This window comes from Dasypus novemcinctus, chromosome 9 (assembly GCF_030445035.2).
Source record: "Dasypus novemcinctus isolate mDasNov1 chromosome 9, mDasNov1.1.hap2, whole genome shotgun sequence".
NCBI classification, from domain to species: Eukaryota; Metazoa; Chordata; class Mammalia; order Cingulata; family Dasypodidae; genus Dasypus; species Dasypus novemcinctus.
In genome coordinates this window covers 78,109,244-78,128,568 of record NC_080681.1, presented here as the reverse complement: position 1 = coordinate 78,128,568, position 19,325 = coordinate 78,109,244, and the positions used below count along the sequence as shown (strand labels likewise).

Genomic DNA, 19,325 nt, shown 5'->3' with positions numbered 1-19,325 from the left:
ACCTTTTCTAAGAGCTTGCGCAGTGGGCCATGCTCTCCTTGAATTTTGGGGCCTTTGACCCCGCCCCCCGCCCCCATTTTTTTTGCTGTACCAGGGCTGGGGAATGAACCCAGGACCTACTTGGTGGGAAGCCGGCACTCAACCAGAGCCACATCAGCTACCCTGAGTCTGTTTTTTTTTCTTTCTGTTTTTAGGAGGTACCAGGAGCTGAACCCAGGACCTCCCATGTAGGAAGCAGGTGCTCAACCACTCAAGCCACATCCACTTGCCGCACCCCCCTCATTGAGCACTGGGGTGGGAGTCTCGCTGTACCTGAAAACTGGAGTGTAGGCCACACCCTCTCCAAGAGTTGATGTGGTGACTGAACTCTCCCCAAACAACTGGGCATAGACAGCCAAACTCCCTGAACATCAGGGTGGGACCCCCTCCACGCACCTGGGCAAATGGCCTGCTTCTTCCAAGGGCAGACCCACCATTTCCACGCACGTGTGGGCCCTCTCTTGCACCATGAAGATCTTTTCAGTACAGACCTCTGCTTCCATGGTCCTTCAGCTGAAGTTGTTCTTCCTTCAATTCATCCTTTCTCTGTCCCTTTCAGTCCAGATGTCAGTGCAAAAACTTTGCATGCAATTCAAGAGAGTCCAAACCATCAGGCAAAAGAACTTTCCACAGAACCTTCCTGGATAACTGCATGTCCAATTCTAACTTCCTCTGAGATGTTTGGCTGGACCCACACCCTCTTTAGCAAAAGGTTATTTAGTTAAACCCTCACTTGGAACACACAGTTTCTGGAAGCTCAGGAAGGGCATCGATATGGCTCCTTCTGGCTCTAGTCTTAGCATATGCTATCTGGACAGGCTGAGAATTTTCCAAATCATCAATTACTGGCTCCTTTGTGCTTAAGAGTTTAATTCTCAGCATATCCCTTTCCTCTCACATGTTACTATAAACTGCAAGGAGAAACTAGGTAACCTAGTTTGGTACCTTCCCACACTTAGCTTGGAAAACTCCTCTACTAACTATACAAGCTCATTGCTTTCAAGTTCTACTTTCAATCCAACATTAGGACATAATTGAGCCAACGTCTCTGCCACTTTATAACAAAGGATCACCTTTCCTCTAGCTTCCAATAATACATTCATTATTTTCTTCTAAGGCTTCATTGGAAGTATCCATATTTCTACCAACAGTCTCTTTAATGCAATTTAGGATTTTTCTATCGAACACCTCACAATTCTTCCAGCCTCTACCCATTATTCAAATCCAAAGCCATTTCTACATTTTTATTTTTTATTTTTAAAAAATATTTATTTATTTATTTCTCTCCCCTCCCCCGCCCACCCCGGTTGTCTGTTCTCTGTGTCTATTTGCTAAGTCGTGTTTCTTTGTCCACTTGTTGTTGTCAGTGGCACGGGAATCTGTGTCTCTTTTTGTTGTGTCAGCTCTCTGTGTGGGTGGCGCCATTCTTAGGCAGGCTGCACTTTCTTTCGTGCTGGGCGGCTCTCCTTACAGGGCGCACTCCTTGCGCGAGGGGCTCCCCTACGTGGGGGACACCCCTGTGTGGCAGGGCACTCCTTGCGTGCATCAGCATTGTGCATGGGCCAGCTCCACATGGGTCAAGTAGGCCCGGGGTTTGAACCGGGGATCTCCCATGTTCAGACGGTTAGACAGACGCCCTAACCACTGGGCCAAGTCTGTTTCCCATACATTTTTAGGTATTTGTAATCTACAGTGACAGAAAATAAATCGGTGATTGCCTGAGGATGGGATGTGTAGGAGTAGTTAAGGAAGGGTGGAAAGGAAGGATTCCAAAGTGGCAGGAAGAAACTTTTGGAGGTGATAGCTATGTTCACTATCTTAACTGCCATGATGGTTTCACAGATATCTTCATATGTCAAAACTTATAAAATTGTACACTTTAAATATGTAGCTAGCTTATTTTATGTCAATTATAACTCAATAAGGCTGTTGAGCTATACACTTAAGATCTGTGCATTTCATTGTATATAAAATATACCTCAATAAATTCACATACAAAAAAATACAAAAAACTGAGAGCAGTGACACAAACAGACATCTGCACACCGATGTGCATAGCGACATTATTCATGGTTACCAAAAGTTGGAAACAACCCAGGTGTCCACCAACAGATGAATGGATAAATGAACTGTGGTCCATAGTCACATGATGGAATATTATGCAGCTGTAAGAAGATATGAAGTTGTAAAGAATACTAAAACATGGATGAAGCTGGAGGACATTAGGTTGAGTGAAGCAAGCCAGACACAAAAAGACAAATACTGTATGATGGCATTACTATGAATCAAATATATTGTGTAACATATTGTATGATTTAAAAAAATTTATAGGTATACATTTAATTGAGAAATGTATAATTTTATTTTTAAAAAAGCATACAGAACTGTTTTCAGTAGCCAAAATACAGAAACAATCTAATGTGTGTGTATATATATATATATATATTTTTTTTTTAAAGATTTATTATTTATTTATTTCCTTTTCATCCTCCTCCCTGCCCTGCCCTGTGTCCATTTGCATTCTTGTCAGCAGCACCAGGAATCTGTGTCTCTTTTTTGTTGTGTCATCTTGCTGCGTCAGCTCTCTGTGTGTGCGGTGCCACTCCTGGGCAGGCTGTGCTTTTTGTCTCACAGGGCAGCTCTCCATGAGGGGCACACTCCTTGTGCGTGGGGCTCTCCTACGAGGTGGCCACCCTTGCCTGGCATGGCACTCCTTGCGCACATCAGCACTGTGCAAGGGCCAGTTCACCATGCACACCTGGGTGTGAACCCTGGACCTCCCATATGGTAGCAGGCAAATCCGCTTCCCTGTACATATTTTTTAAAAGACAGAAATTCCTTCTGTCTTGACCTGGAGTTGCTCAGTTGGCCCTGGGAATCTAAGAATCCCAGGGATGGTCCCTTCCTTCTCTGGGAAAGTGTCCTCCCTTGTCAGAAGCCTGGCTGGGCTCTGAGATCCTCAATGACTGATATCACTGGCCCTGACACCCATGGTCTGTGAGTCTAAGGATGAAAGGAGAGTCCTAAGCAAATAGTGACAGCAGAGGGTTAATTTGGACCAGATTTCCCGTCCAAACCCTGAGGCAAAGCCTGAGACACTTTAAATTCCATTAATCTATCCCTGTGTGTTTGCAAAGCAAAACACCTGTTGTACTTAAAGGACTGATCTTGGAGCTGGGGCAAGGAGGCTGGGAGATGGCAAATATTGACACTGGGTTCTTGCTCCAGCCTGTGGCATGAAATCCCCTGCTTAGTTGAGGTGAGCCAGGAGAGAAGCCTGGCTGACTTCCCTGAGCTCTGTGTCTTTACGGAGCAGCTTATGTGGTGGCCTTTGGGTAGTTGCTATGGCACCTGCTCCTCTCTGAAAAGAAAGAAATGAGAAACAAGAAAAGAACAAATCCTGATCTTCTGCCAACACCAGCTGCCTCCTATTCACAGGCTTCTGCTCCCTGGCCTGGGTTCCGGCTCTGGAGACGAGGAGAGATACCAAGGTGGGGGGAAATGGTGGGCTCTGGATTTGTGCCTCTTGAGGTTTGAATCTGGCCCAGCGCTTCTCAGGCAGCCTTGACTCCTTGTTCTTCCTCATCCCCCTCCCCCAGTAGGCCCTAAGGCCCGTATGTTTTACCAGTAAGTAGTCCTTAACTATCCCCTCTCCCCTGCCCACTTGGTCCAAGCCCTTGGCATTTCTTTCTTGGACTGTTGCAGTTAAAATTCACCATAGCTCCAGGATACAATGACATCCCACTGCCCTTCAGATAAAGTGTTACTCAGTACTCCAGCCCCAGTTCACCTCTCTATCCTCTCTCCCCCCATCTCCTTCCTCCTACTCTATGCTTTGGCCCCTCTGGGCTGCTGGACATTCCTGTCTGAGCTGGGCCCTGTCACCTCCCCTCGCCTTTGTTCACACAGCCGCCTCAGTCTGGAATGCACTTTTCCTCTACCTCTACTTCCAGAAATTCTCCCAGCCCTTTAGAGCCCAGTTCAAATGCCTCCTCCTCTGGGAAGGAAGGTGCCTTTGGGTGAGTCTATTGAAGGCTCCCACAGCTCCTCGCTTGTGTCACAAACTCAGCTAAAGATGCCAGGCAGTAGCCTACACTTCCTCTGGCAGGACCCTCAGGCGCCCCGTTCCAGGAACTAGTCCTGGGTGTTAGTGTCTTAGTGCCCTCAGCCTTGCATTTCCTGCTGTCCAGCCCAGGGAACGAGCATTTCTCCTTTGTGAAGGTGTCTCCGCCAGGAGGACCCAAGCTCCTCGTGTGCTGGGATCGAGGCCCTTGCACTTCCGGGTGCCCAGGGACTGTCTAATGAGGGAGTGAATTTTCAGTTCAAAACTCACAAGAGGCTGGTTTATAAACCTGATTTTATTAATTTTTGACAGGGATGAATCTGTCTCCTTCAGTGGGAAACCTCTCATTGGCTAAATTCCAAGTCTTCCAGAGTGGAGTGGATGCTTTCTGACCTTCCAGCTCCCTTTTCCTGTACCCCATGCAGACTGTCCCAGCCACGGTATCATCACCCTGGTAGCAGGAAAGGTTTGGGCTGGGATTTCATAGACCAGGTTTGAGGCCCAGTTCCAGGACTGACTTTACTGCAAGTCATTTCCCCCTCTGGGCCTCAGCTTCCTCATCTGTTTGACGGGACATGCATCCTTGCCTGCCTTACGGTTGTGAAGCTGGGAGGGTATGCAGAGAAACAGCTCATACACTCTTGAAGTAGTAGAATCCCTACTTCAAGAACACTGGGCTGTTTATCTGGGTGGTTGCTCATGGGGGTGGGGGGAGGTGGAGTGGAGAATGGAGGGGCAGTGAGGAGCTCCTCAAGCTGCTCTTTCTCCAGAACCTTCTGAAGTTCAGAGCTCTCTGGGATGGCTTCCCACCAGCTGGGTGACAAGTACCCCATTTCATGTGCAATCTCATCTGATCAGCCTGCTAGGGTGACTAAGTTGGAAAAAAAAAATGCTAAGGCTCCATCCAAAGCCAGAAGGGGCTCTATGATTGGTCAGCAATATTTACCCTTAGGTACCAAAGGGGAAAGCAGTGGCACATACTTCATATATGTGTCATTCATACAAACTCAGTCCTCAGGTTGGTTTTTAAGCCCCAGACCTATCTTCTCCAAAGAGTGACAGGATCATGGTCTGCAAGCCAGTCCTTGGGCAGAGGCAGCAGATTTCCTCTGTGTGGCAGGCCTGTGGGAGATCATCTGCAACGGAATCTACCATGGGAGCAGATTCCTTTCATCTCTGTTTGGTGCTGCCTAAGATGGCAGTGTTGCATTCCAGCAAAGACTGAACAACTTGAAAGGAGGAGAGGCATGATTCTAGTCACAGAAGGTGTGCAAATTCCACTAGATGATCTCAAAGGTGCCTCCTGCTAGGAACTGATGCTCCCGTGAAGGATTGTCAGTGTCATTCCATCTAGCCTCCCACTCTGGTCTGGGTGGTCCACTCAGGGCCCAGGGCACGAATACTCATCAGACCAGTCGGAGCAGTGCTGCACATGGTCCCGGCAGAGGCTCCTCGGGATACAGTCGCAGTACCTGAAGAAAGTCGAGGGGCAGCGCCACCATCCGGTGCCGCAGGGTGGGCACTCAGCCACTGGGGAGACAAGAGCCAGTGGAAGAGCAATCAATGTGTCCTGAAACACCCAGTTCACCAAGGCACTCCCTAGCTCTGAAACTTGCTATAGCTCCTTGCTATAGCTCCCTAGCCATCTGACACGGGTGGACTGTTTTCCTTATTTCCCTGCTGTGAGAGAATCTAGACTCTCCAACTCCCAGTCTATGTGATCTCAGGCAAATCACTCACCCTATTAAGCCTCAGTTTCCTCATCTGCTCAAGTTTGTTATTAAGTAGTGGAAGATGGGCAAAGCCTGGGGCACCTAGTCAAGGCTCAAATATTAATGTGTGCATATTCCCTCCAACCTGACTCTGGCCACTCCAGCCCACCTACGACTCCCTGAGCATACCTCTCAGACCTCTCTTTGCCTTCTACCCTGGCCCTGCAGCATTCTTCCCTGTCCACCCAGCCTCTGCCTATTGAAACCCTGTACATTCTCTAAGGCCTGCTGGGATGTCACCTAGTCTGAGAAGTCTCTCATGATAATCCCCAAAATATCCATGGCCCCAGCACTTCCTCTTAGCATCAGTGTGGTGCAAGTCCTGGGGGTAGGATAAACATTTGATTTCCATCTGTCCCCTAGCAGAAACTGACACCAGGCCCAGGCCCCCAAAGCACACAGAACAGGTTTGATGATCGAAAACTGGGGAAGAGATTAAAAGGAAATTCTGAGACAGTGAAAGGGTTCTAGACTTAGAGTCAGGAAACCTCAATTTACACCCAACCTCCTGTCCTATCATTCACTGTATTAAGTCCCTTCTCCTCACTGAGCCTGAATTGTTTACCTACATGTTAATTAGGGACAGTGATTTCTGCTCCACTTACCCCACACAGTTGTTGGGAGAAGCGGAGGAATGAGGGAGATGAAAGTTCAAATCCCAGTTGGGCCAGTTATTGCTTGCACGATATGGTAGGTTGGAGCTGTATGTATCCCAGAAAAATATTTCTTAAACTTAATTCATTCCTGTGGGTGTGAACTCAATGTAAGTAGGACCTTTTGATGAGGTTACTTCTGTTTAGGTGTGGCCCAATTCAATAAGGACAGATCTTAATCTATTACTGGAGTCCTTTAAAAGCAGAATGAAATTCAGAAACAGAGAGAAAGCCATGGAAAGCAAGAACCTGGAGATCAGCAGAAACCGCAAGAGAAGGGAGAGGCTCTCGTGTACATTGCCAGCTGACTGAGGAGCCCAGAACCAGGGATCACTGGCAGCCAGCCCCAGAATGTGTCTTCTGGATGAAAACATCACCCTGATGATGCCTGGATTTGGACATTTTTCCAGCCCCAAACTGTGAGCCAATAAATTCCCATTGTCTATACCAACATATTGCATTGTCTTTGCTTTAGCATCGAGGTAACTAAAACACATGGCCACTCTTTGGGCCCCCCATTTCCTCATCTGGGCCCTTGAAGGGCAATTCTCTACCACAGAAGAATGAACATCCAGAAAGAGGCATTTGGAGTCAGTGGGTACACTACCACTGGAAACATTCAAGTAGGGGTGAAAGCTTCTTCCTGGGATGCAGGGAGGGGATACAGGAGAGGATCTTGGAGATTTCCTGGGCAGCCCCTACTTCTGGCCACTGCTTGGCCACTTGCCCCAGCCCAGTCCAGCTTGTGCCCAGACCCCCACCTGGGCTCAGTTCATCGGAGCAGTCCCCGCAGTTGTTGGTTCCATCACACCTTTGGTCTGAGTAGATCCAGGTGGCAGGGTTCCCACAGTGGGCCACGAGGAAGCTGGGGAGGCTCTGGGGCACAGCTCCTGCACAGGGACATATGAGGCAGGAAGAAATCCACACAGGACCCCAGCTGTCTCAGGACTATCTGGGGTGGATCATCCTGGCTTGGGGTCACCTCTCATCCATCCCAAGAAGGGCACAAGGAGATGGTTTCCTCAGAGAAGAGGTTGAGTTATGGTGGAAGGAGTGTTCTTTCCCTGTGTATCCACTCTGGGCAACAAGATGCCCAGAGAACCACCTCTTCTTTCCTTGTTCCCTATCCAGTTCTCATGCATTCCCACCCCACGCCATTGCTTGCACTGTTCCTCCCTCCAGAAATTTCCTTCTTGACCTCTATCCCAAACTATTGCCCCTTCAAGTCCAGGTTCAAGTTCCTTCTCTTTCAGGAAGCCTCCTCTAACTGGAATATACAAGAATAAATCGGAAATCTTGCAATTGGGTACAGAATTTAGGGACTGTGAGCTCATACACTTTATTCGAGGGAGTCAGAGGGCCTTCCCAGAAAGTGGATTCTGTGTTAGGCAGCAGTGGCTAACTAAAAACTCTAAAGCAAATTCTAAAAACTCTAAAATAAACTCAGACCACATCACTAGAGGTACAAAACCTAGCCCAGGGAGGGGAAATGGCTTTATTCCTTGGACTGGTCAGATATAGCCAAATGTGTCATGGATGCTTCTGGGAACTGTCTAGGGAAAGGGACATGTGAATTGCTGTATGTTCTTTGGAGTGCTGGTGGAGTGGGAGGACTAAGAACTGGATTACAAAGTGAATGGTTGTGGGAGTTTAGGGTGTGATCTGGAGAAAGGGACACTCATGGGGTCAAGAGAAAAATCTTAAAATCCATATGGGAGGAAGTGGATATGGCTCAACCAGTTGGATGCCTGCCTACCACACGGTAGGTCCTGGGTTTGGGTCTCAGTGCCTCCTAAAAGAATATGAGCAGACACTGCCCCCACCACAAATGAGCTAGATGCTGTCCCCACCACAACAAGCAGATGCCACAAGCCAGCAGACACCACGGCTTGCAGGGAGCAGATATGGCTCAGCCCATTTGGTTTGGCCTCCTGGAGAAGGAGAGCAGACAATGAGCAGACAGATAAGAGAACCACCTGGAGTGGGGGAAATAAATAAGGAAAAATAAATAAAGTAAATAAATAAATCTAAAAAAAAAATCCACACATGGGATTTGGATTAAATCATAGTCCATGGGGGTTGGGGTTGATAAGAGGACAGAGCTGAGACTAACCAAGCAAGCTACTGGGAGGTGGCTCTAAACTCAGTCCAAGGGAAGAGGATTTGGCTCAACAGATAGAGCATCCGCCTACCACATGGGAGGTCCAGGGTTCAAACCCAGGGCCTCCTGACCCGTGTCATGAGCTGGCCTATATGCAGTGCTGATGCACACAAGGAGTGCCATGCCACACAGGGGTGTCCCCCACGTAGGGGAGCCCATGTGCAAGGAGTGCGCCCTGTAAGGAGAGTTGCCCAGCGCGAAAAAAAGTGTAGCCTGCCCAGGAGTGGCGCTGCACACACAGAGAGCTGATGCAGCAAGATGACACAACAAAAAGACACAGATTCCCGGTGTTGCTGACAAGAATACAAGCAGACGCAGAAACATGCAGCAAATGGACAGAGAGAGCAGATAACTGGGGGTGGAGGGCGGGAAAGGGCAGAGAAATTTTAAAAAATAAATAATAAAAATAAACTCAGTACAAGGAAGACATTCTCACGGGAAAAAACCATCCAGTGATGGGGAAGCTGCTCCATGTTTTAGGGAGCTCTAGTCTTGAGGGTCCATGATGTAATGACCCTCCCAACTCCCCACACCACTTGCCAGGTTCTCGACCTGTGGGTCCAAGTATTGACTTATGTTATTAAGTAGCTCTTCTATGTAGCCATGACTCTTCTTCCCCGATAATCGTCAGGTCTCTAAGGTCCAGGGCCAGGTTTCCCCACTCACTCACTCACTCACTCACCCACCCACTCACTCACGCATTCATCATATCATTCCTGAGGCTCTGCTCTCTCAGTGCCAGATCTGGGGCCCCAAGGTCAACCAGACCAGGCTGCCCAGATGAGCTCACACTTTGATGGGAGTGCAGATGGGCCAATCGAGAATGAGGACCAGGGTGACCAGGCTGGGACCAAAGGATTCACAGGTGCTGTAGGTGCCCAAAGGAGGGAACTAAACCTCTTCTGGGGGTCAGACAAGGCTTTCTAGAGGAGAGAATACTTCAATTCTGCCTTGAAGGATGATACAGGATCTCCAGGCACGGGAATGCGCAGTGTGAAGGCAGTCCCTGTTATAGGCACGGATGTGTGGATGTGATAGGGATGGGTGGGGGCAGAAGCTCCTGGCTGAGCAGGTACTCACGGCACAAGCCCTCGTCCTCGTCCTCGCCATGGACACAGGTGTGGACACCGTCACAGACGCCACTGGCTGGGATGCAGCTCCTCTGGTCATGACACAGGAAGCCTGTCCTGTTTGTTGGCGTCCTACAGGCCTGGGGCCCTAAGTGGGTAGGGGCAAGGCCTAGAAGGTCAAAGGTGGTGCTCCCAAGAGGATTATCTGGTCAGGGCAGGGATGGGTGCTACCATCAAACCTGCCCAATTTCCCTCATTTGAGCCCCACCTCGGTCCCAGGGATAGGGTTCAAGCCCCAGCTCTACTGCTTGCCAGTGGCATGACCTTGGGCAGGTGACCTGACCTCTCTAAAGTCTCAGGTTCCTTGTCTGCAAAATGCAAATCATAGCACACACCCCAAAGGATCACTTTGGGGATTAAATGAAAGTTCCTCTGTGAATAACTCTAGGACATAGAATGTGCAGAATAAGTAATGGTTCCCTTCTTTATTGACAATGTTTACAGTCTCATAGGAAGTTACTGAAGACAACGTTCAATTCAATGAAGGGGTTTTAATGGTGGAACCCCTAGCATCAGTGAAGTTGTCAGGAGGCCCCTGGGCTAGCTGGGGGCCATTATATCATAACCCTGTATACCTGAGAACAACTTTACAGTCTGCAAAGTCTTTCACATTTTTTTTTTAAAGATTTATTTTTATTTATTTAATTCCCCTCCTCTCCCCCAGTTGTCTGTTTTCTGTGTCTTTTTGCTGCGTCTTGTTTCTTTGTCCGCTTCTGTTGTCGTCAGCGGCACGGGAAGTGTGGGCGGCGCCATTCCTGGGCAGGCTGCTCCCTCCTTCGCGCTGGGCGGCTCTCCTTAAGGGTGCACTCCTTGCGCGTGGGGCTCCCCTACGCGGGGGACACCCCTGTGTAGCATGACACTCCTTGCGCGCATCAGCACTGCGCATGGGCCAGCTCCACACGGGTCAAGAAGGCCCGGGGCTTGAACCGCGGACCTCCCATGTGGTAGACGGACGCCCTAACCACTGGGCCAAAGTCCGTTTCCCCACATTTTTATTCTATTGTTCCCCCAAACACTCCTGTGAAGTGTCCTCATTAGCCCCAAGTCATAGAACAAAAAGTAAGACTCAGAGCGCAGCAACAGCCCAGTTGCCCAGCTAATAACCCAGACCTGCCAACCCAGTGCTCCCTCCCAAGGCTGGAGCTGCCTCCCCAGTGTCCAGGTACGGTGGGCATCCATCTGAAGATGCCGGTCCTTCTGATAGTCTCCCCTTCTGTCTCCCTGGGGTGGGGGTGAGGGTGGAGACACCCATCCTTAGGGCTGCCCCAAAGAATGAAAGGAGAGAAACTGGCAGTGAGGCAGGAGGTCATCCTGGCTCCACAGCCTGTGCCTGTGCCTGTGCCCACGGGTTGGGAATGGGGTGGGCTGACACCTGTGTGTTCATGCACATGTGAACTGTGTCTCGGATGCAGGAAATGCCTCGGCTAGTGCTGAGGGAGGATCCAACTCAGAGACACAGACACAGATGCACATACAGACACACTGACACACATGCACCCAGACATGTAAGCACACGTGCACACTGACAGACACAGACACTCGCATTCACACGGACCTCTGCACATGTTCACTACCCACAGTGCCCATTCTCCTGCACAGGCACGGAGAGTTCTGTGAATTCTGCCTCCTAAGCCCACCTTGCCCCTCACACTCTGCCGCGTACCTGGCTGCAGAGCCATCTCTCAGAGAGATAGGTATGGTGGCAACCCTGGCCCCAGCTTGGCTCCTTCCCCTGGCTCTCCAGATCATGACCTCCCAGTCACTGGGGCAGGGGAGGCCCTGGGCATCAGGCCTGGCCCACCGCTCCAGCCTTTCTGTCCACTGGCCTTCTTACAGTCCCTCGCTCTCATGCTCCACCCCCCACCCGAGGGATTCTGCACATGCTGTTCCCTTTCCCTAGGATGCTCTCCTGCTGCCCCTGCCCCCAGCCAACCCCCACTTTCCCTTTGGGCCTCAGCTCCCCATCACTCCTTCAAGGAGCCTACCCTGTGCTCGGGGTCAGAGCTCTCTTGCAGACCCTCAGAGATCCCACTAACCTTGCCTTTAGGGTGATCATCTGATTAATGTTGTCTTGCTCTCCAGACTGTTGCTCCCTGAGGGCAGGGACCCTGTGAGGGTTGTTTGCCACTGAAGCCAGGGCCTCAGGGATAAATGGAACACGTCCCTATCCTCTGTACTGGAGAGAGACAGCACCAGTTGGGGTGGCCAGGCCATAGGAAGAGGAAGTGCAGGAGGTTGGGAACCAAGCTGAGACTCCTAACCCAGACTGAGGGTCACGAAGGCTTCCTGGGGGAGGCGACATCAGGGCTGGATCCTAAATCATGACCAGGATCCTCTCAATAGCTCATTTTCTAGATGTGCAAACAGAGGCTCAGAAACATGTGCCAGGGTGTGTGCAACTGTCTGTGTGTCTGTGAAGCAATGTTACGGATCTGTTCAAAAGTCGCTCAGTGGAAGTTGGGTCAAGTCAGGCTTTCCCCATTTCTCTGTCTCTCCCCATCCCCTCCCCATAGGTCTGACCCGCTCTCTCATGACCATGCTGACCTGGCATGCGTGCTGGGAGTCCGAGGAAGGTGACCAGGGTGATGAGGGCTGCAAGAGTTGCCAGCAGGAGCAGCACAAAGGCCGAGAGGCAGGCCCCACGGCGTGAGCAGCAGAGGAGGCTGCAGCCCGCTGTGTAGGGCAGGAAACAAGTTCATCATTGGTGGCGCTGAGGTGGCCAGCGCTGGGGCCCAGGGTTATTGCTGTCCCCTCCTCCCTCATGAGAGGCCCTTCACCTACCAAAGTGGGCATGGAGCAGGGAGGGCTTCCTTGGAGAAGGGGATTCCTAAGCCCTCCATGATGCTCTTTGATTCTGCCTGGGAGCCCACCCCTATCAAGTGCCCATTCCAGGCCCAGGTCCTGCAGCTGGCAAGTGGCCAAGTTGGGAGGAGAACCCCAGAGCTCTGCTCCACAGCCCACACCCTTCCTATCCTTCCATGAGGATGGGTGTGGATGTCATGACGACCCCACTGGCTGGGATGCAGCTCCTCCAGTCATGCAAGGAGAGGTGGACACCTGATTATCAAGCTCACTATGGGGCAGAAACGACATCAGGCCCTTCATAGTTATTTTTGGTTTTCAAAAGAATCCCTTGTTTTATAGATGAGGAAACTGAGGCTTGGAGAAGAAATGACATGTCCCACAGGTCACCAGTACCTGAGCTGGGGTGTTAGTCCATATCTATTTGACGCCAAAACCTTTGCCATTTCCATGATTCCAACTGATCGCCCATTCTAGAGCCAGCTTTGTTGGAATCCCAGTTCTACCACTTGCTAGCTGGGCAACACTGGGTAAGCCATTTCACTTCTCTGTGCCTCAGGGTTGTCAAGAGGATCAAGTCAGTTAGACTTGTTAGAAGAGTGCTTGGCACTTAGTGGGTACTATGAAGGTTTTAGCTGTTATTAGTGTTTATCGAGCACCTACTATACGCTAAGCTCTATTCCAAGCACTGTGGAAACAGCAGTGATAGAAGACATCTCTGCTGTTGTAGAACTTACTTTGCTATTTTAATTCTTGCATGCTTAGGAAATAATAACAGAAAGCATTATTGAGGATCTACTGCATTCCCTGTTCTGCAGAGGGCACAAAAGTAGCAGTGATTCTGGCCCATAGAAGATACGCGTAAGGAAGCAGTTGTGGTTCAACTGATAGAGCATCCTCCTACCAAATAGGAGGTCCAGGGTTTGGTACCCAGGGCCTCCTGACTGGTGTGGTGAGCTGGCCAAGTGACATAGCTTCCCAGTGCCACATGACAAGAATGGAAGCGGACACAGAAGAACACACAGTGAATGGACACGGAGAGCAGACAATGGAGGGGAAGAGAAATAAATAAATCTTTAAAAAAAAAGAAGAGACACTTAGAATACAAGGTATGAACATATAAAATGGAGAATGTGGGCAAAACTACTGTTTTCCAGGCCACAATTATCTCAGAGAAAGAGACAGGTACAGCTCTGGTTCATCTCCATATCTGCAACAGACCATCCCAGTAGCAGGCACACAGTAGGTGCTTTGTGAATACTTACAAAACAAGAAGGGCAGGCCTTCACCCAAAGGTTCAGAAGTCAAGGGAAGACCAATTCAGGTCAGCTCAGTCCATTTCCATTCAATCCCCACACATTTCTGTAGCTGCCTACTCTGCTCACGAACAAGTCAGACCCGTACCTGTACACTGGCAGCTCACGGTGGCAGGCAGTATGGTTAAGAAAGCATGAGCAAGGTGTTGTGTGAGTTCAATGGAAGGGCCTGGGAAGCAGGGGTGGGATTTCCATGTAGATGAGGGGAGGGTACAAAGAAAGGGCATTCCAGGTAGAGGACACAGGAGTGAAGGCCTGATGGATGGTGTAGGGGGCACTGTGGGAGGACCACCGGGTGTGATTGGATCTGTGTTGGGAGAAGAGACAACAGTGGGAAGTGCACCATAAGTCTAAAACTGGTCTCCCCTAGAATCCTAGTCAGTGGCTCCCTTGTTGTTGGCAAACGCAGGGTAAACTCAGATAACCAGGGAGACAGTGTGAAGCCAGGTAAGGAGAGGCGTTCTGGTTGGCCAAGCAGCCAGTCCTCAAATATTTGTGCAGCACAGTCTATGTGCAAGGTGTGGTCACAGAAGAAACTTGAGGGAATACCAACAGAATTAAGAGTCACACCCAGGTGAAGCATTTCTAAGCTGGAAAGGTCCTCAGATGTCAATTTCCTCCCTGGACACAGGGGGAAAGGAGGGCATTTGCTCTACAACTGCCCCCTGACTATGAGTTAGGACATGTAAGTAAACAAACACCAATGTGGAGCAATGGAAGGCACTGGGGCTTTGCAACCACATAGACTTGGGTCTGATTTGAATCCTGACTCTTCTACCTCCCAGCTGTGTGATCTTGACCGGGTTACTCAACCTCTCTGAGTCCCAGCTTCCTCATCTATTATTGCCCCATAACAAGGCTTCCCTCTCAGAGCTGTTCTGAGAATTAAGAGATTATACAGTACCAGGCACATAGTAGGGACACGATCCTTCATAGTTATTATTCTCTACTTCTCTGGGTCTTTTCCTCATTGATTAAATGTGGGCCAAGAGAGGCACAGAGTAGATGCTCAATAAATGTGGGCTTCCTTTATTCCATAGGGGTAAAGAGAACTGTCTGGGTCTCACGGTGAATCAGTGGCACATAGTGGGTGCTAAATAAGTGTGATCCCTCCTCACTCTATCCCTCGGGGGTAAAGAGAACTGCCCAGGTCACCCATTGAGTCAGGGATTTGACTGTGGAGCTCTTTCCTCTGTCACAGGTGGGCACTGCATGTCGTACAATGTCTGTGAGGTAGGCAGCACACAGTAGGAGCTCAATAAATGCTTGTGAATGCAGAGAATGAACAACCCTATTAAGCAAGTGGCTCTTAGCCTGGCCAGCCAGAAAGCTGAGAGCTGGCATATAAACCTGGAGGACAGAGCTCTGAGGGACAGCAGGAGTCTCAGGGGAACCCTCTTTGGGCCTCTGTAGTCAACTGTCCAGCCTTAGGGGAGCCCTACTTGGGGGAAAGAGGGTGCCAGATACTTACTTACCTTCCCCTCCAGGGAGGGCTTTGCTTCCAGGAGCAGCGCTGCCATTGACATTCCCCTGCTCAAGAGAACAGAGTGAGGTGTGGGCTTAGTACAGTCCAGCCTCAGGCAGTCAGATCTCAGTTTTTCAGAAAGGAAGACTGAGGCCCAGAGAAGAAAAGCCTCTTCGCTCCTGCCTCAGGTACAACCTCTGTCCCCTCACACTCCAGCATGCTGAACTCCCCAAACTCATCATGCCCACTTCATGTTCACACACCTTGGCCTATACCATACCCTCTGTCTTGAATGCTTTTTCCTCTACTCTCCACTTGGCAAACATACATCACCAAACCAGCTGCTCCTCGAGACTTTCTCTGATGCCCCCTCATAATGTTGATGGCTCCTTCCTCTGGCATCCTGTCCAGCTGGCTCCTCTGTTTCCCTCCCAGCACTTGTCCCCTGAGCTGTACAGCTGATTCATCTGTTAGGATTGAGCTCCCAGGGATAGGGTTACCTTAGTGGCTTCAGCAGGCTGTCTTAACATCTCCCCACTTCACTGCCCACTCCTTACCCAGGGTTTGCTCCCCTGAGGTCAGGAGCCATCTCAGGGTGGCTCTTACCTGGGGGAAGATTTTGTTCATGCCTTGGACTCCCAGTTTCAGTCTCTGGGGACTGGAGTGGACTCAGCACAGGTTCCCTTGTCACCAGGGCAGCCTGGGGGAGGGAGGATGAGAAGCCTTGCCCCCAGACCACACCCTCCACTGCGGATGCCCTTCCAGCCCCTTGTGGCTGTGCGCCACACATTTCCTCCCAGACTGCCTCCCAGGCAGAGGAAAGAGCAGAACAGGTGGAGAGACTGAAGTTCAGAGAGAGAGAAAATGCCCACAGGTCCCACAGTAGATAGGAGTGAATTTGGAAACCAAGAACTTCACAAGATGAGCTTTTTTCTTCACATTAGTGATGAGACTGGAGGATCTCAGGCACCCAGCTAAATATGATCCAGGCAGAAACACCTGAAGTTAACCTTTTGATGGCTAAAAAGCAGGGGTTATTTTTCATTGGCATTCTTCTGTTCAGTTAAGTAGGTAATCTAGGTTGAAAGAATATTCATTTTTCTCCAGGAGTCAATAAAGCAAATGTGATTTTTATATTTTTCTTTAAAAAGTGGCAATGTGCATTTTAATTTTTTCTGACATGGTGCCTGAGGTAGGGAGTGGGATGGTGAGGGGCAGCTTGCTTACCTGAGTAATCCCAAGTCTGGGTAGATTTCTAGCAAGAGCCTGGGCTTTGGAGCTGACAGTCTGAATGGTGCCACCACTTGCCGTGTGACCACAGATGCCTATCACTTAACCTCTCTGAGCTTCAACTTCCCCATCCACCTCTCTAAACTTTTCTGCTCATCACAGTAGAAAGCCAGTGTCTCATAGGTGGGTCTCTCTGGCCTATCTGTCCAACACCTACCAGGTCCACTCCTCACTTGCTCCAACCTCTCCCTTCCTTTACAGTTTTCAGAATAAAATTTCCAAAACTTAAGAAATATACAGAAAAGTAGGATGACTAATGTAATAAACAATTGTGCCCACTACCCAGAGTTAACAAATGTTAACATTTAATGATTTTTGCGTGTTTTTTTCCATTAAGTATAGCAAAATTGATGGTCTTTTCCCCCAATTCTACTTGCTTCCTTACATCCCCGGTGTCAACCAATCTCCTAAATTTGCTGTGCTTGCTTCCAGTGGCTGATTTTTATACTTTACTATGTGTATATATGCATGAAAATATCCAGTATCACCTTTGTTTTTTTAAATTTTTCTTCTCCTCCCCCTCCCCTTCCCCTGCCCTGCTTTTTGCTGTCTTGTCCATTTGCTTGTGATCTTCTGTATCTATTTCTTTTGTCTTCTCTTCTCCTCTCTCTCCTTTAGGATTCACTGGGATTGGATCCTGGGGAACTCTGATGTGGAGAGAGCTTCCCTGTCAATCGCACCACCTCAGTTCCTGGTCTCTGCTGTGCCTCACCTTGATTCTCCCCTTGTCTCTCTTTTGTTGCATCATCATCTTGCAGCGTGACTCACTTGTGTGGGCACTGGCTCGCTACATGGGAACTTGGCTCGCCATGCAGGTACTCGTGTGGACACTCAGCTCACTGTGTGGGCACTCAGCTCACCACATGGGCACTTGGCTCACCACGCAGGCACGCTTATTCTCCTTCTCTTTCACCAGGAGGCCCCAGGGATCGAACCTGGGTCCTCCCATATGGTAGGTGGTGGCCTTATCACTTGAGCCATATCTGCTTCGTTTTTTAAAAACATTTACATAAATATCATCTTTGTGTACTCCTCTCTCTTTAGCCTGCTCTTTTTACACAGACATCTGGAATTACACTGTAGGGGCATCTTCAGGTTTACCAGATATTGCCAAACTGCTCTTCAAAGTGACTATACCAATTTGCACTCCCATAAGCAAAGTGAGAAAGTTCCTATCTCTCCACAGTCTCACCAGCCCTTGAATTTGTCAGACTTTCTGACATCTGCCAGTCTGGTTGGTGTGAGATGGTGTGTCAATGTGGTTTAATTTGCATTCTCTAGTTACTCCTATCACTACCACCAATTGTTAAAATTTATTGAGCACTTACTTTTGCTGTGTGTTGTCCTAAATGCTTTAGATATATTAATCCATTCAGTCCTCCCAAACATAGGCAATGGGAACTATTTTTATATCCATTTTACAGATGAGGAAACTGAGGCACAGAGAAGTTACTTGTTCAAGGTTCACAACTGGTAAGTGGCAGAGCGAGGATTCAGACCCAGGCTGGCTGAATTATTCCCTATCAGTGCCCCTGCTACTCACAAGTGTGGTCCAGCATCTGCATCATCTGAGAGGTTTTTTCAAATGTAGAATCTCAGGCCATATCCCAGACCTACAAAACCAGAATCTAAACCACCTCAGTTCCTGGTCTCTGCTGACATAATCTCTGGGAGATGATACTGCATACTAAATTTTGAGAAGCCCTGTCCTACACTATACTGTTATACTGTCTTTTGTATTTGTTGGTCATATGGATTTCCTCCCTGGCAAATTGCTTTTTCTTATCTCTTGCCCATTTTTCTACGGGCAGTTTTCTTTTTCTTACTGATTGATGGACTTCTTTAAGTTGGATTTGCATCCTTTGTTACATGGGTTATAATGATCTCCCAGTGTGTGGCCTGTTTAGGGTGACTTGTGATAGTTCTTCTTCCTAAATCCATGCAGCTTTCTTGCCCAGGACCACATAAAAACTCACTCCCTACATGAAGCCTTCTTTCACCCTCTCTTCCCCTGGATTTACCTTTCCCTGTATTCCATCTTAACCTGGGTGTGGCTACGGGATATGAGATCAGCAAAGCGCAGCTTGAGTCAGTCAGACCTGGGTTTTCATCCTGACTCAGCCAAATCAATATCTATCTAATTCAAGGGGGTAAGCCACACTCTCTCTAAGCCCCAATTTCCTTATCTGAAGAATGGGGAAAGAACCCCTACCTCACAAGTGTAGTGAGGATGAAGTGATGTAGTGAGTATGAAAGTGCTCTGTACCTTCTAAGGGTATAATATTGTTTCTGAATGTCTTAACCTATTTCTAATTAAAGAGAGATCTTCTTGGGAACTGGGGCTGCTTTTAGTCCAGGAACAACCCTGGGCTGGACAATGCAAAGTGAACCCTCAAATAAATTGGCCATGGGGCCTCTAGACCTGCCTGGAGGTGAGGCCCAGTCACTGACTTGGCACTTTTCACTCCTCCCCTGTGTCTTCCACACTCTGGATGTCCTAGCTGGCCACTTTTCAAAGACTGCTTCTTCAACTATAAAATGGAGATGTTAAGCCCCATCCTGCCTTTCTAGAAGGATGTTGTAAGGATTCATTAAGGTGATATGTGAGAGTGCTATTAAGAATTTTGCAAATAT

The 19,325-nt window shown here is 49.0% G+C and overlaps 1 protein-coding gene across 3 annotated transcripts; it reads right to left on the bottom strand.

Annotated features, from left to right (window-relative positions):
- Positions 1-4,379: 4,379 nt before the first annotated feature.
- LDLRAD1 (low density lipoprotein receptor class A domain containing 1) lies at positions 4,380-19,292 on the bottom strand. 3 transcript variants are annotated; one of them, XM_004448853.5, is made up of 6 exons: positions 16,008-19,292; positions 15,412-15,466; positions 12,363-12,491; positions 9,769-9,906; positions 7,289-7,417; positions 4,380-5,632 (listed from the first exon to the last, which is right to left on the bottom strand). In XM_004448853.5, the coding sequence occupies exons 1-6, from the start codon at positions 16,026-16,028 to the stop codon at positions 5,484-5,486; spliced, it is 621 nt and encodes a 206-aa protein (XP_004448910.1). In that variant the 5' UTR covers positions 16,029-19,292; the 3' UTR covers positions 4,380-5,483. The 3 variants fall into 3 exon arrangements, with proteins under 3 accessions (XP_004448910.1, XP_004448911.1, XP_004448912.1); XM_004448854.5 differs by having other exon boundaries at positions 4,380-5,574; XM_004448855.5 differs by lacking the exon at positions 9,769-9,906.
- Positions 19,293-19,325: the final 33 nt, after the last annotated feature.